This window comes from Lissotriton helveticus, chromosome 5_1 (genome assembly GCF_964261635.1).
Source record: "Lissotriton helveticus chromosome 5_1, aLisHel1.1, whole genome shotgun sequence".
Lineage (NCBI taxonomy): Eukaryota > Metazoa > Chordata > Amphibia > Caudata > Salamandridae > Lissotriton > Lissotriton helveticus.
Window position 1 is genome coordinate 933,448,746 of NC_136065.1, and position 16,068 is coordinate 933,464,813.

A 16,068-nucleotide genomic window follows, 5' to 3' on the forward strand; every position below is an offset into this window, starting at 1 on the left:
CACTAAAAGGCGCCAGCCTAATAGCCCCAAGATTAGGAACCGTGAGGCTTCCTGTTCTCCAGTACGCCGATGATACAGTCATACTGGACCATACGAAGGTGGGACTACAAAGAGCATTAAATGCTCTAAACAGCTTCAACATAGCAAACAACTTGACAGTTAACCAAGGTCATTATCTTTGGGCCCTACCAACGGAAAAAGAAAGCACAGTGGCAAATGGGGAACGATCTAATTAGTTCGGTGGCCTCATATAACTACTTAGGGGTCTGGCTCACGGAACGGGCCAAGGCGAACATTCATATAAACCAGCAGAGCTCGAAAGCCAATAAGGTCATCCACGCATTAAGACAACTCAGCCAGAACCTGTCTAGCCCTTCCGCCAGCCCTATTCTGATAGCCCTTAGAGCAAAACTTCTTCCAGCAATCAGCTATGGCCACCTAGCCTTCCCCGGGAAACTGGATACTCTTCTCAATCTTGCTCAGGCCAAGGCATATAAATCGGTGCTACAAATTCCAAAGCTGGCAAGAAAAACCAGGCTAAGACTGGAGCTCGGCCTTGCAAGACCAGACATGATATGTCAAGGTGAGACTATAAAGCAATATTTACGAATATTAAGGGCCCCTGGCCAACTCTTTAAAATATCATCTGAGATCTATCTTCGAGCAGCCAGGTTCGGAATGGCACACAAGGCTGGGAAAGGCAATACGAGTCTTGAATATCGAGGAAGAAAGCATGCCGAGGCAGGACATCCCCCAGAGCGCATGGAAGAAAGCCATTAATAGACAAGTGCGCGAAACTTCCTTCGACCTTGACCACAAATCACTTCGCCGAAGCCCGCATTTGGCCCCACTAAATGACTCATATAGGGCAGGAACAGCTCAACCCTACCTAAGTGAGTCTCTCACAATTCAGACCAGAAGCAAAATTCTATACATGAGGCTGACCATGCTTGGGATAGCTGATTTCAATCCCGTTTGGGCCCGAAACGGGGAATCCATAACGTGCAGATTGTGTACCTATAAGAAGGAATCCTGGCTGCACCTTCTCTGTTGCTGCCCAAACCTCAACAACGACCGCCGGCGATTGCTGCGCCCAATTTGCCTCAGCACGAATATTAAGTCTTGTAGCGAAGCATCAGCACTATGTTTATCCAATACCAGCACAATGATCCTGGCAAGACTGGCGAAATTCATCCACCAAATCAGGCTGACCTTAAAAGCTGTGGGCCACAGCGGACGGGATCCATTCACGCAGCTCCAATGTCAGCGTCCCATTTGCACGTCCCCTTCCAAGAAAACAACGCAACTAGTAAGAAACTCAATGCACCATCGATAGTAGCTTATACGCTCACCTGCAACAGACTAACTCCGAGGCACATAAGTTGGGGAACGGACAATCATGTGGGTCTTAGTCACTCGAATAAAATACTTAATTGCTAGTAAAGGATGGAACTAATCACAGTTCTGATTTTAGCACTAGCTTTTAAACTCAGTTTTTTTAAGTATCTATTTTTTATATATACAGAAATTGTTTCATTGTTGATTTTACTGTAACGATTTTAATTAATTATACAGTCAATAAAAATTGTCAATTGTCAACTCGCGTTTGGACGTACGAGTTACTTACTAGCCGTAAAATCCTTAACGTAGAATCATCCCTAGGAGTGGGACTGGATCAGGAAAATGTTCTTTGCCACAGCATCTCTGCGCGCCGCGGGGCGGCACCACGCGACTCAGCCCGGACGTCGTCCAGGGGCATGACGTCAGTAAGGTCACATAAGCTCCACCCCGGCGTGCTGACGTCAGTTTTCTTCAGAGAACTTTTACGCCACAACGCAGAGCCATCACAAACAAAAACTGTGATAATAAGGAAACAGAGTGTGAAAGAAGCAGAGAAGCGAATGGAGAGGAACAGCGCATTCTGAGAAGTGCCAGGCACTGTGGCACTGAAAGTCATAGAAGGGAAGATCAGAGCATAGCTACTGTGAAGCAACCTTGCAAGCAAACACAAAATCCTCCCTGTAACAAAAAAGCTTGTGAAAAATGTCACAGCAAACGAAGAAGGCCTGCAACCACAGTCTATTAACAGTGAAGGACAACAAGGCGAGAACAGAAGAATAACGTCAAATTGCCCCAGGACCACACCAGCAAGGAGAGGCGTAGCCCCTGTAAGGAGTTAAAGGCTGAGGCACAACCAAGAGACCCCAACTCAGAGGACTGCCGAGGAGTCAGAAATTCCAAGCAATGAAAAAGGGTAGAAGATCAAGAGTAGGCTCCACACTGGAAGCCCAGGGTGCAGGGATGCAGAAGAACCCATGAACCCACCAACCAATTACCAGAAAGGAAGGAGTGGAACAAAAAAACAGAACGAAGCATCCCGCTAGGGAGGAAGTGAAAGAGCACTCGCAGAAGACAAAACCACCCAGAGGTAGGCGAGTGCAGAACACCAAGCTGAAGGTCCTGGCAGAACGGGGAGGAAGGGCGGGTTGTGAAGGAATCTGTGGCTAGAATCGTCTCTACCAGATACACTGTTACCAAAAGGTAAGTAACTCTTACATCTAATGGAGACTACTAGCCTCAGATTCCTTAACGTAGAATAGATACCCTAGCCGCACCCAAAGGGGAGGAGGGCCTGCGGGAGAACCCCTTCAGAAGGAAGAAACAGAGCCCCAGCAGGGGACCAGTAATGGCGACAAGAAAGGCGGGCCAGCCCTCCCCGAAGCAAGCAAGACAAGGTGAGGGGAGGCCAGAAGACTCCAAGCCCAGCCAAGGTACCAGGGACATACTCCAGAAGACCTTGGAGGGACAGGTAACTCCAGAAGAGTACCAAGGAAGAATAACCACCTCAAACTCCAAGGAGATGAGGTAGAACCAGAGGCAGAGCTCGCCGCAGGAGAACACACACAGTGAAGGGAAGCTGAACAGGCATCAGCCTCGAGGCAGCGAACAGGGCAGAAGCGGCTCGACAAAGCACACTTGAGAAGCAAGACATAGCTGCACAAAGCTCCAGCAGACAAGGGGCAGAAAGACCAGGAGCAGAAGTACAAGATGTACGCCAAGGCCCACAGTGGTGGATCAGAAAGAGCAGGCGTGCTCAGGCGGCAGCTCGCACCTTGAAGCAGTGCGCCCAGAACAAGCCGAGCACAAAACGAAGGCAAAGGCCAGGGAAACTCAGAACAACTCCCAAAGGAAAACCATGCCAGCCACAAACCAACCCACGAAAAGAGGTGGGACCAACCAGAAGAGGAATACGTCAGACGGAACTAAGCCCTCAGCCAGCACGCCGAAGCGCCGGACAAAAAGGGGAAAAACATCCCAATACTACACCGTAAACGGCATGCGGAAGCCAGTCCAGTGATGCAGCGGATACCGAAGAGGACAGAACCTGGAGTAGTGCAAGCTGCGCCCAGACAAGATCTATGAGACCGCACCAGCGGTATACAACGATGCCAGGAAATGTGAGGAACCCGAAAAAGTGAGTCCTCACCCTCCCAGCGTAGGACAGAGCTATACAATAGCTACAAATACCCCACTTAGGGTATGACACGTCCCAAAGAAAACATGGGAACCACTCTTAGGGAAAAAATCCTGCATCAGAGGAAAACAACAACAAAAAGGACCTGCGGTTAGAACCACAGACTGCTTAGTAAACAACCAAAAAACACACAATTCCCAAAGGGGCTGTACCAGCAACCAACAGTAGAGAGGGACCAACCTAAGGACCCCGAAGGCACACAGAAGGTCCAACCGAAACACTATATTCCAGGAAAAAGGTGGGATAACGTCTCCCATAAAGCACCGGAGGACCAACAAGCCAAGCTTACGGAGGGGGGGGAGGCCGGAGCCCCGCAAGGAGCCGTTGAATGGCGGAGTCCGCGTGGGTGTTCAACAAAAGAACCCCATCAAACGGCATGTCAACCAGACTCTCCCTAATATTCTCAGGAAAAACACCATCCCGCAACCAAGCATGGCGACAAAGAGCCACAGAGCTGGCCATAACATGGCCGAGAGCATCTGCAACATCCAAGGCCGCATGGAGAATACACACGTCCAACTCCCAACCATCCAACACATGGTGCCGTAGATCAGCGCGGGCACCTATATGGGACCCTCGAAACAAAAAGGACTCCACAGAATCCAACTGGCTGGAGGTAGCCCTGGCCAACACACAAAGAGTGTTAAGCGCTTGCAAAGCTGCACTGGAGGAAGGGAAGATGTTACACCCCCAAGAATCCAACCACCAGGCCTCCCGTGATGGAGGAAACACTGAAGGCAAGGAAGGAAAAGCAGTATGGAGGAGAGGGCCCCGAGTAGAAGGGTGGAAAGAAAGGCAGACTGGAAATGCGTTGGCCCAGCCTCTAGCAAGACAGCCGCCTTCCCAGTGGACCGAGAAGGACTCAGGGAGGTGCCCCGGGTCCCGGCCACCACCCACGGTGCAGTCAGGGCCGGGGAGGAAAACCTTTCCAGCGCTGGCTCGGCCTCTGGTAAGACAGTCGCCTGCCCAGAGGACCGAGTCCCAAGTCCCAGCAATCTCCTGCGATGCCACAGGGAGCCCCGAAGGGATTTGCAGCGAGGCAGGGACACCGTGGGTCAAAGAGGGGAACCCTGCAGGGCCGCACATCGACAACACCACACTCCTACAACCTGAAGCTGAACTTGTCAGCACTGGGGTCGAAGACGCCGGCGACTCCTCGGATGGCCCCGCACCAGGCAAGAGATCCGCAGATGTTTATGGGAGAGGAGGGGGGCCAAAGAAGCCTGCAGAGCAGGCTTTAATTGGGGCCCAAGACGCCAGACAACAGCGGGTAGGGTGGCGACTGGCAAGGGCGCACGTCCTGAGGGGAACCCGCACCCTCTGCCAAACGAGCACAAGACCTCGGAGACAAGCTGCAGGACCTACCAGTGGGCGAGCGACACCCTTCGGGCCGTTGCGTAGGGCGATGCCACAGTCCAAATCAGCGGTTACTGACTTCCGAGGTAGGGAACGGGCGCTTGGACGAGACCGACCTGGACACGCGGGCCAACAGCAATTTCATCCGGCGCTCCCGCCGGGACTTCAGTTTGAGGTGCTGACAAGCGTCGTAGTCCGTGGAGTCATGGTGCTTGCCCAAACACCAGAGGGTCCGTCGCCGACATCTGATGTGCACAAGAAGTACATGTCTTGAAGCCCGAAGGCATTCCCACATTGTTCCTCAATGCAAAGCGTAGAAAGAAGGCCTGAAAACAGGTCAGGACACGATCCGGATCTGCGTTGAAGCGGAAAAGAGACAAAACTGATGTTAGTGCGTCAGTGTGGGGCTTATGTGACCTTGCTGACATGCCTGCGGACAACGTCAGGGCGGAAGTCACGTGGTGCCGCCCACCAGCGCAGAGAGATGCTGTTGCAAAGAAAATTTTCCAGATCCAGTGTCACACTTGTGGATGATTCTACGTTAAGGAATCTGCAGCTAGTAGTCTCTATCAGATCCTGAGATTCGTAGACTGGCGTGTCTTCTCTCTGTAACTCCGATCATTTGCCTGCTTGCTATCCCAGCAGCATCTAGGGCTGATTTTAAACATGTATTGGCCATATTCTTCCCCTCTTCCACCAAGTGGCTTGCCCTTCTCTGGATCTGGCAGATTTTTTAGCAGTTCGCCGAACTCCTCCCAGTGCTGGCATGCATGCCTATTGATTAAGGCGCTCGAGTTGGCTGTGCGCCACTGAATCGTGGCACTACGTTCCATTTTCCTTCCTGTGAGATCCATTCTTTTGCTCTCCTTGTCTGGCGGTGGCCCCACGTTAGTGGGTACATTAGCTCTTTTCCTGGCTGTGGAAGCCATCAGAGTAAGCAGGCACTGTACCCCTGATGTACATCGTGTCCTTGGAGGAGTGTTTGTATTTCTTCTCACCCTTTGGTGTTACAGCCTTGTATGTAGCAGGTTCTTTAAAGGCTCTCGTTCCCTGGTCCAGCACACTTGGTAGCATGGGAAGGAATTGACTCCTTGTCTGTGTGGGCAGCAAGGTCTCTAGGAGAAAACAGGATTGTGGTTTCTCGTCCTCTAGCTGCACTCCATAGGTGTTTGCCACCTTTTTTTATCACCTGATTGTACATCCCAATGTCATTGGGTAGTGAGGTCCTCCAAGGGTAAGAGTCTAGCCCTTCTGGCGAGTCTGCGTCAAGATCTTGCCACTGCAGGTCTAGTGTCTCCGAGGGTGCCGAACCGTGATAGGTTTGGTCCTCTTCTTCTCCCTTGGCATTGAAGTAGTACTACTCTTCCTCCTCCTCCTCAGCCGGTTCTGGTGTTGTAGGTATCTCTAGTTCCTCATCGTATTTTTCGGGGTGTGTCAAAGTTTTCAGTGGAATTTTTAATTTGTTCATGGTTTTGTTGAAATCCTTGTGTTGCAAGATACTTGCCATTTCGGCTTCTAGTCTCTTCTTTTTCTTTTCTAGCTCCAACGCTTGTGCTTCGGTGTTAAGATTTTCTGGCTTTCTCTTGGAGCTTGTTTACGTTGAAGTTTGTTTCACCCCTTCTTTTACGAGGAGTCTTTCGTTACTGCTCTTCGATGACTTTGTCTTATCAAGGGTTTTCGCCGTCTGGGTGTCCTTGTCAAAGGAACAGACGGACGGTTTGTCCTTGGACGCACTTGCGGTCGTTGAATGTTTCTACGCCGAGGCTGTTTGAGGACTCAGTCACTCTTTCGTGGGTTGACCGACTGTTTAGGGGTCGCTGTTTCCCTTACCTCCTTTGGAGGTTTCTCTTCGACGTAGACTACTTGGACGTGCGCGTCGCTCTCGCCTTCGGCGACGTTGTCCTCTTCGTCGCGGGAGAGGCCCAGGTCTTGAAGCAACGGTGGTGGTCCTTGACCCGGCAGGTTACAATACGCTATTCTCTGCCTCTCCCTTTAAGTTTTCGGGGTGAACGCCGAGCATGCGTTGCAATTTTCGGTGTGGTGGTCGAACGGCAGGCAATGGTTACAGTTCGGATGCGGATTCTTCTGTGCGTATTTGTGGTGGCAATTGTCGCACAACTTGAATGGTGTCTTGTCCGGTGTTTTTCCTCTTCTCTGCGCCCCGGTTCACCGCCTTGAAGGCCGGTGTGTCGATAAAGTTGTTTTCCTGCTTTTCCTGATATTTTTCGTGGATTTTTCTCTTTAAAGTTCTGGAGCTCCTTCCATCTTGATCCAGACCCACCGGCAAAAAAAAAAAGAATCTGAAGATGGCGACCAAAGGTGGTAGCTTCCGGAGGAAGCACGTCGACGTCACTGAAGGACACCAAATGGTGGTATGTTGACGCCCACCACGCAACGGAAAAAAAAATGAAAGAAATACTACAATTACGAACCCAACCACTAGATGGCGGAATAATGCACAGCATAGTGAATCCAGAAAAGATTCATGCTGCAAAACTCTGTTGGTTCAGACACCATATCCTGAATTTGCAAATGTCAGAGAGCCCAACTTTGATTGGTAATCCTTGAAACTTCATATGTAGTAAAGAATGAGACTACAAAAGTGCTAACCATGGTAAGTCATTTACTGTGTAAACCGAATAAAAGATTATGAATACATAAAATATAAATGCAATATGGTTTTGAATAGCTTTTGGTGTATGTGAATTTAATACTTTGTAAGAAAGTCCTTGATTACCTCATCAACGGCCTCTGCCACAACACTTCCATCAAAAGCAAGAAAGGATTGCAGTTCTTGCTGCTGCTTTCTAAAGGTCTCCAGAAGCAGGTCACGAGGCTTGGTCTTAGTAAGTGAAGATGGATAAGAGTAATCCTTCCTTTGTGGTGTTGCTCCTTGAGGGAATTTTAGAAAATGTACCGCATTTTAGTGTGAAGAAAAAACAGAAGAAAAGCATTTTTGGCACAATAAATTACTGTGATTCAGTCAGAGTAGAAGTTGTGGCCATTACAGTATTTTCTGCAAGGCTGTGACCTTAGATGGCAAGACATCTAACACCACTCATCACGTTACCTTACCTTAATTACTTTAGACTATATATAGATTATTTTTTTTAAGTATTCTCAGTACAGGAGGGTGTAAGAAAGTGGCTCTGTATATACTGCACCAAGGTAAGGTGCAGTGTACGTAGAGTCCACAATCCCCAGAGGTTTGGCAGAGGTTAAAGTTAGATATAACCTTACTCTCTAAAGTGGTTGCTTGGTCTAACAGTAGGCAGTATCAGAGGACTGTGTAAAGCATTTATTGTATACATTCAGTCAGCAAATGGTCTCACACACAAGAACTGAACTCTAGGCAAATTGTTTTGTATGTAAAAATATATTGTTTCATTTTAAAACCACAAGTAGTTATAAAAATACTTTCTCAGAATGAGGTGCTACAGTTGAATACTTTCAAATAGCAATAGACTTTTCAATGCAATAGATACAGTTGTTGCAATATGCAAAACAATCTCAACACAATAATAACATTGAGCTCAATAGGAATTTTAAGTAAATGCAATATCAATTACTTTGCATAGGTTTTTCTTACTCTGGGCTTGATCCTGGATTCAGCCCTAGTGCATCTCATGTGAACAGTTGAAAGAAATCGTTTTTGTTACACAGGTGATTTTTTTAAGGAATATTTGTATTTTTCAAAAATCGACACTTAGAAGAATTTCTGGCAAAAACTAGGCAATGTTATACTATGGAGGAAAATCAAGTTATCGGACAATCACAGTTGTAAGTACTTTCTAGGGTCAGTGCTGGGCACAAAGATACAGTACTGGGATCTCTCCTGGTAACGGGTGAGTAATTTCGTTTTTGTTGATCGGGTGATTGTTAGTGAATATTTCAAAGTTTCAAAACTCAACACTTAGATGAATTTCCAAGTGAAAACCAGTCATGTTACCCTATGGAGAAACGAATAGTTTTCTTACCTGTCGGTGTAGTTTTGCAGCTTGAAGATCTTTCTGGATTCACTATGCTGTGCATTATTCCGCGGTCTTGTGGTTGGGTCCGGATTCGTAGTCTTTTCTTTGTTTTTTTTTTTTTTTTTTCTCTTTGCCCAGGTGGGCGTCGGCGTCACACCCCCTTTGGGTGTATTTCCGGTGACGTCGGCATGCTTCCTGCGGAAGCTCCCACTCTTGGGCGCCATCTTCGGGTTCTTTTTTTCCGTGTTTCTTTCGTTTCCGAAGTAATGGCAATGTTCTTCTTAGTTTGTATTTACCGCTTTGTATTTTCAAAGTCTATTCTTTAGTTAACCACCTCTTCTCTCTCCAGCCTCATCTTTCTGGCGGAGGTGGGTGGGTTCGCTAGTGAATCCAGAAAGATCTTCAAGCTGCAAAACTACACCGACAGGTAAGAAAACTATTCGTTTTGCAGCGTGAATCTTTCTGGATTCACTATGCTGTGCATAGATTTTGTAGCGGTTTCTCATCTCTGTGGCGGCTGGGTGGAAGATGAGCGTTGGGTGTTGAATATGTGCTGTAGCACCTTCTGTCCCACTTGAGCTTCCTTGTTCATTTGTATGTCCACACAGTAGTGCTTCGTGAACGTGTGCACCGAAGCCCATGTTGCCGCCAGGCATATGTCCTCTATGGGTGTGTTAGCCAGGAAGGCTATTGTAGCGCCCTTCTTCCTGGTGGAGTGGGCACGTGTCCCCTCAGCCAGTTCCTGTCCTGCCCGTTTGTGGCAGAGTTGGATTGTTTGTGCGATCCATCGTGCAATGGTCCTTTTGGTTACTGCTTTGCCCATGAAGCTGTTTGCGAAGGACACAAAAAACTGTTTCGTTTTCCTGTGCCCCTTTGTCCTTTCAATGTAGTGCATGACTGCCCTTCTGGCGTCCAGGGTGTGCAGAGCTCTCTCTGCGCTGGTTGTGGGTTTTTGGAAAAAACTCGGTATCTGTATAGACTGGTTCATGTGAAAATTGGATACCACCTTCGGCATGAAGTGTGGGTCAGTCCTCATCACAACTCTATCGTTGTGTATTTGTATGTATGGTTCTTGTAGCGTCAGCGCTTGAAGCTCGCTTACTCTGCGTAAGGACGTTATCGCAACCAGGAAGGCTGTTTTCATAGTTAGCATCTTTAGGGAGGCCTTGTGAAGTGGTTCAAAGGGCTCTTTCATGAGTTCCGTTAGGACTGTGTTCAAGTTCCATGCAGGTGGCGGCACCCGCTTGGGTGGTGCGATCCTTTTCGCTCCTTCTAGGAATCTCTTCACCACCTGTGATGTGAAGAAGCTCCTGCACGTTTCTCCCCTTGTGTAGGCTACTATCGCTGCCAAGTGAACTCTTAACGAGGATGAGCTAAGGTTCTTCTCCAGTAAGTGCGTCAGGTACCTTAGCACTGTGGAGTCCCTCTTCATCTTATTGTGGAGTCTTTCCTGTCTGCACCATATTGTGAATCTTTTCCATTTCGCAACGTAGCACTTTCGAGTGCTGGGCCTTCGTGCCTCCCGAAGTACCCTCAGGGTGCTTTCTGGTAGTCTCAAATGTGCGAACTCTATGTCCTCAGGAGCCACGCTACTAGGCTCATGCTCTCTGGCTCTGGATGCAGTACCTCTCCGTTCTGCATGGACAGTAGATCTTTCCTCCTGCTGAATCTGTGGGGTGCACACTGTGTCATCTCCATGATCTGCGAGTACCAGGTCTGCCTCGCCCACTGCGGTGCGACCAGTATCAGTGTCATGTTGCTCGCTCTGCACTTGCTCAGTACTCTGTGCATCAGTGGTATCGGGGGAAAGGCGTAGGCAAATGTCCTTGACCAATCTATCCATAGGGCATTCCCCAGTGTCCCCTCCTCGGGCTGCCTGGATGCGAAGTTTTGGCATTTTGCATTCTGGCGTGTGGCAAACAGGTCCACCGATGGTGTCCCCCACCTGTCGAACAGGTATCTTGTCTCCTGAGCATTGAGCTCCCACTCGTGGGATGCCGATGTCTGCCTGCTGAGCCAATCGGCTTGTATGTTGTCCTTCCCTGGTAGGTGTATGGCTAGCAGGTCTATCTTGAGAGGGATGGCCCATCTCCATATCTCCTGCGCCAGCGTTGAAAGCGGTGCGGACTGTGTGCCCCCCTGCTTGTTGATGTAGAACATCGCAGTGGTGTTGTCTGTTTGTATCAATACCCTGTGCTTGTACAGTCTTGTTTGAAAGGCCTTCAGTGCAAGGAAGATTGTCTTCAATTCTAAGTAATTGATGTGCTTTGTGGCATCCGTCGGTGTCCACAGTCCCCTCACCTTGAGCTCCTCCATGTGAGCGCCCCATCCCTTCAGGGATGCGTCTGTGGTGATGGTCACTGTTGGCGTTGGGGGCGTTAGAGGCTTTCCCCTTGCTATGTTCTCCATGGTCCACCATGTCATCTCCTTCTGCACTGCGTGCGTTACAACCACTAGATCCTCCCAACTGCCTGTAGCTTGTGACCATTGCTCCTGTAGCCATTCTTGAATGGGTCTCATGTGGAGTCGTACATTCGGTACCAGGTGGATGCATGATGCCATCATCCCCATGATCTTGCTCGCCGTCCTCACTGTCCGAGCTTGTCCCTTCCGGTAGAGGCGAGTTTCCTTCACCAGCGCCCTCGCCCTCTTCTCGCTGGGGAACACCTTGCCCTGTAAGGTGTTGATCTGTGCTCCCAGGAAGATCTTCACTTGTTCCGGCTCCATTGATGATTTCTTCCAATGGATGGAGAACCCCAGGTTTATGAGCGTGCTGGTCACTGTATGTGCGTGCAGCTTGCATTTCTGGTATGAGTTTGCTTTCACCAGCCAGTCGTCCAGGTAAGGGTATACATGTATTCCCTGCCTTCTTAGGTGCGCTGCGACTGCTGCGAGGCACTTTGTGAAAACTCTTGGTGCCGATTTTAGACCGAAGGCCAGTGTCGTGAACTGGTAGTGGCTTTCTCCGACGGTGAACCTGAGCATGTGCTTGTGCTTCCTGTTCATTGGGATGTGCAGGTATGCGTCTTTGAGGTCTATAGTGACCATGAAGTCCCCGGTCTGCAACTGTGGGAGCACCTCTTGCAGGGAGGTCATTTTGAATTTTTGCGTTCTTATGAATTTGTTCACGAACCGTAAATCGAGAATGGGCCTCATTGTCTCGTCTACTTTTGGTACCAGGAAGTATGTTGAGTATACTCCTGTGTTTCTTTCCTTGAAGGGTACCCTTTCTATGGCCTGCTTCTGCAGGAGTTCTTTTGCTTCTTCCTGAAGGCACTGCAGCTGCTTGCTTGCTAGCGGCTTTCTTCTTGGTTTTCTGTTTGTTGGCCTCGCCTCCAACTCTATGCAGTATCCGAATTGGATAATGTTGAGGATCCATTTGTCTGATGTGATTCCTCTCCACTCCTGGAGGTGGAATCTTAATCTTCCTCCCACTGGTGTCCTGTGGTCGTAGGTGTCTAGTTTGTCTTGACCCATCTGTACGTGCTGCCCCCTGGGATCTTTTTTGTGGGTGGGCACACGGATTTTTTTGAAGTCACTTGGAGGTGGGCTGCTGGCCCCCTCTTCTATTTTGTCCCCGTCCATTTCTCCCTCGAAAGGACTGGCCTCTTTGTTGGTACTGCCAGGGCTGTTTCTGATGGCCCTGCTGACCCTGCGAGTCTGCCTGGTGCGTTTGCTGGAAAGCCTGGTGTGATGTACCTGGCTGGTTTCCGCCTCTTCCGCCGGGCCTCCGTGACGGGGTGCCCCTCTTGTTCCCTCTGAACTGCAATGCTCCCATGGATCTTGCTGTTTCGTTATCCTTCTTAAGTTGGCTGAGTTGCTCATCAACTGTTTGTCCGAAAAGCGTACTGCCGTTGAATGGTGTGTTCAGGATGCTGTGTTGCACCTCCGGTTTGAAACCGGATATCCTGAGCCAGGCGTGTCTCCTTTCCGTGACGCCCATCATCATGAGCCTGCTGGCGGTGTCTGCCCCATCCAGGGCCGTCTTAAGGCAAGAATTTGCAGCATTCTTCCCCTCTTCAATTAGCTTTTCGGCTTTCTGCTTGGCATCCTGGGGCAAGTCCTTCACCAACTGCCCCAGTCCCTCCATGATTTGGTACATGTGTCTGTTTACCAGGGCGTTGGAATTAGCCATGCGCCAGTGGGTCGCGGCATTCCGTTCGATCCTTCTGCCCACCAGATCCATCCTTTTGCTCTCTTTATCCGGTGGCGGGCCCGAGGTAGTGGGTACGTTAGCCCTCCTCCTTGCTGTGGCCGTGATAATGGAGTCTGCGGAGACCGTGCCCTGAATGTAGGCCGGGTCCTTTGCGGCATGCTTGTACTTCTTCTCAGTTCTGGGAGTTACTGCCTTGCATGTTGCGGGCTCCCTGAAAGCTTCCTTCCCCTGAGCCAAGACGCTCTCGAGCATCGGGAGGAACTGGCTCCTCGTTTGTGTTGGGAGCAATGTTTCCAGAAGGAAGTCTGCTTTCTGCTTCTCTTCGTCGAGCTTGAGCTTGAAAGCTGCTGCGGCAGATTGTATCACCGCGTTGTAGGCCCCGATGTCGTCCGGCGGCGAGGGCCTCGAGGGGTAGGTGTCGACCACCTCCTCCGGGCTGTCGGTGTCGACATCGATGTAATCTACCTCCTGAAGGTCATAGGGCGCCGACTCTGTGTCTGTCCTGCCCTCATCTTCCTCCCCATAGCTGTAGCTCTCGTGGGGATTCTCGTACTCCTCCTGGTCGTCGAACACCTCGACGTCCTGGTCTTGCTCGGTGACTTCGGCGACCTCTTCTTCTTCCTCCTCGACCGCCTCCAGCACTGGTGGCTTGGTCTTGTGAGGGATCGTGAAGGCCTTCATCCTTGCGTCGAAATCTTTTTTCCGCTGCATGAAGTTCTCCATTTCTGCCTCGAGGCGCCTTCTTTTCTTTTCCATCTCGTCCGCGTGTTCCGCGTCGGATGGTTCCGCCGCTCTCTTCGACGGATGGCTCGTCGCCGTGCCTCTCGGAGTCGAAGTTTTCGACGTCGAACCGGATATCGGGTCTCTGGTCGTCGTCGACAGTTTCGGGTCTTTCTCCCTCGTCGATCGATCCTTTTCGGGGACGATTTTCGACGTCTTCTGCTGATCAGCAGCTCTCGGCGCCGGGGACTCCTTCTCTGAGGATCCGCTGGGCCTGGGAGTAGTCGCGGACGCCGCCTTTTTTGGCGTCGGCGCTTTCGGGGTCTTGCCCTCGATTTTTCGAGACTCAGAGTCTCTCGGGTTCTTGGGGGCCGAAGAGTCTCCTACCTTGTCAGAAGTCTTCGTGTAATCGGTCTCTACGACCGTGTAGCTGTCGTCTTCGGCGGCAGCGTTGTCTTCTTCCTCGGAGGACATCCCCAGCTCGTAGAGCGACGGGGTCGGGGCCTTCCCCTGCAGGGCGGCGTGTGCTACCCTCTGCCTCTCTCTCACACGAAGGGTCTTCGGGGTGAAGGCGGAACAGGCGTTGCAGTCTCCGCTTTCGTGGTCCACCGGTAGGCAAAGGTTGCATACCGGGTGCTGGTCCTTCTGCGCGTACTTGTGGTGGCAGTTACGGCAGAACTTGAACGGCGTGTTGTCCATCCTCGAGCGTCCAGGGCCTCTCTGGTCGCGTGTTCGTCGACGGTCGTCGAAGATCTGGATGGAAAACGCCTTATCTTTGCTTGTCTTTCGTCGGTGAAGTCCCCTGGAGTCTTCAGATGACTTCTCCTCGTCTTTTCTGTATTTTCTTTCTTCTTTCTCCAAAAATGTCTGGAGCCCAAACGGGAACGATCCAGACCCGACCGCGGAAAAAAAGAATCTGAAGATGGCGCCCAAGAGTGGGAGCTTCCGCAGGAAGCATGCCGACGTCACCGGAAATACACCCAAAGGGGGTGTGACGCCGACGCCCACCTGGGCAAAGAGAAAAAAAAAAAAAAAAAACAAAGAAAAGACTACGAATCCGGACCCAACCACAAGACCGCGGAATAATGCACAGCATAGTGAATCCAGAAAGATTCACGCTGCAAAAATGTAGGTTATCGGTTTTCAGGTAAGTACTCGACTGGCAGAGTTAAGGTTCTGGGAATAGACTCGGGGGTCTCCCAGGTACAGGTAGGTACAGTAGTTACACCCTCAGCGGCACAGGGGCAGCAGAGTGCAAAGAGAGTAGGCCCAATGTTAGCCTATGGCGGGTAGGGGGCCTTTGGTTGGTGGCTGATAGCAGGCAGGCCACGTGGCTGTGGAAGCTGAGCTCCTGGTCACTTACACAGGGCAAGTGGGGAGGTAGGATAGAAAAGATGCTGCACTTCCAGTGGCACTCAGGCGGCTGGGTGCGGGGTGCTTTTGGGCCGTCGGGCGCCCAATGTATTTAAATGGGAAAGCTGCACGATGAACAAAGGCTGCTAGCTCGGGGACCGAGATTCTTCAGGTCAATCAATCAATCGTGGACATTTGTATAGCGCGCAACTCACCCGGTGGGTCTCAGGTGCGACCACCACTTCGAGAGATTAAGGTGGGAAGCTGTAGGATAAGTAGACACCCAGGAGTTGGGCACCGTGGGGCGCCGGGATATCTTACCCTTAGCTGGTTGCAGTTGGAGGAGTACCTTGTTGTGAGGCTGCAGGCGTCGCCAGGAGCGTCAAGGAGGGTACTTGGGTGCTGGATTCTGGGTCACAGTCGCTGGGAGACGTCCTTGTGGTCTTTATCCACTCAGGCACAGGCCGGGCTCGGCAGGTGCAGAGTGTTCTGGATTTGCAGTTCCTGGCTGGCATCAGGGGTTGTAGATCTTTGAGCAGAACCACTTTTTGTGGGAGTCCCAGTCTTTGGATGAGCAAGGTAGTCAGTTCCTCCGGGGTTTTCGAGGTTGCTGACCACAGGAGACGCCGGGTTTAACAGGAGCAGGTTCGAGGGTCGAAAGGCCGGTAGGGCTGGAGCCAAGTCAGTTGGTGTTGTCCTCTTGTTAGCAGCTGCACTGCAGGTCTTCTTGATCTTTTGTAGTTTCGGAATCGGGATCGGAGGAAGGAAGGCTCAGGGTGCCCCTAAATTCTACAGAGCCTGGAGTTGTGTTTCACCTCGCCTCCCCCACCTTAGGGTTGGGGTTGGCACACCCCCTTTCCTCACTTAGGTTTTCCCGCCAGAGTAGGGGTCAGAACCGGTGGGGGCCAGTTGCTGAGTACATCAAGTGGTCAGAACCGGTGGGGGCCAGTTGCTGAGTACATCAAGTGGTCTGGAGA

General features: G+C 50.7%; 1 protein-coding gene across 1 annotated transcript in view; it reads right to left on the bottom strand.

Moving 5' to 3' along the window:
- KIF11 (kinesin family member 11) overlaps window positions 1-16,068 on the bottom strand; it is a 246,006-nt gene that overhangs the window by 36,812 nt on the left and 193,126 nt on the right. Inside the window, exon 21 of the mRNA XM_078643407.1 lies at window positions 7,629-7,783. Within this exon, the coding sequence (XP_078499533.1) occupies window positions 7,629-7,783 (155 nt within the window). The remainder of the gene's footprint in view (window positions 1-7,628; window positions 7,784-16,068) is intronic.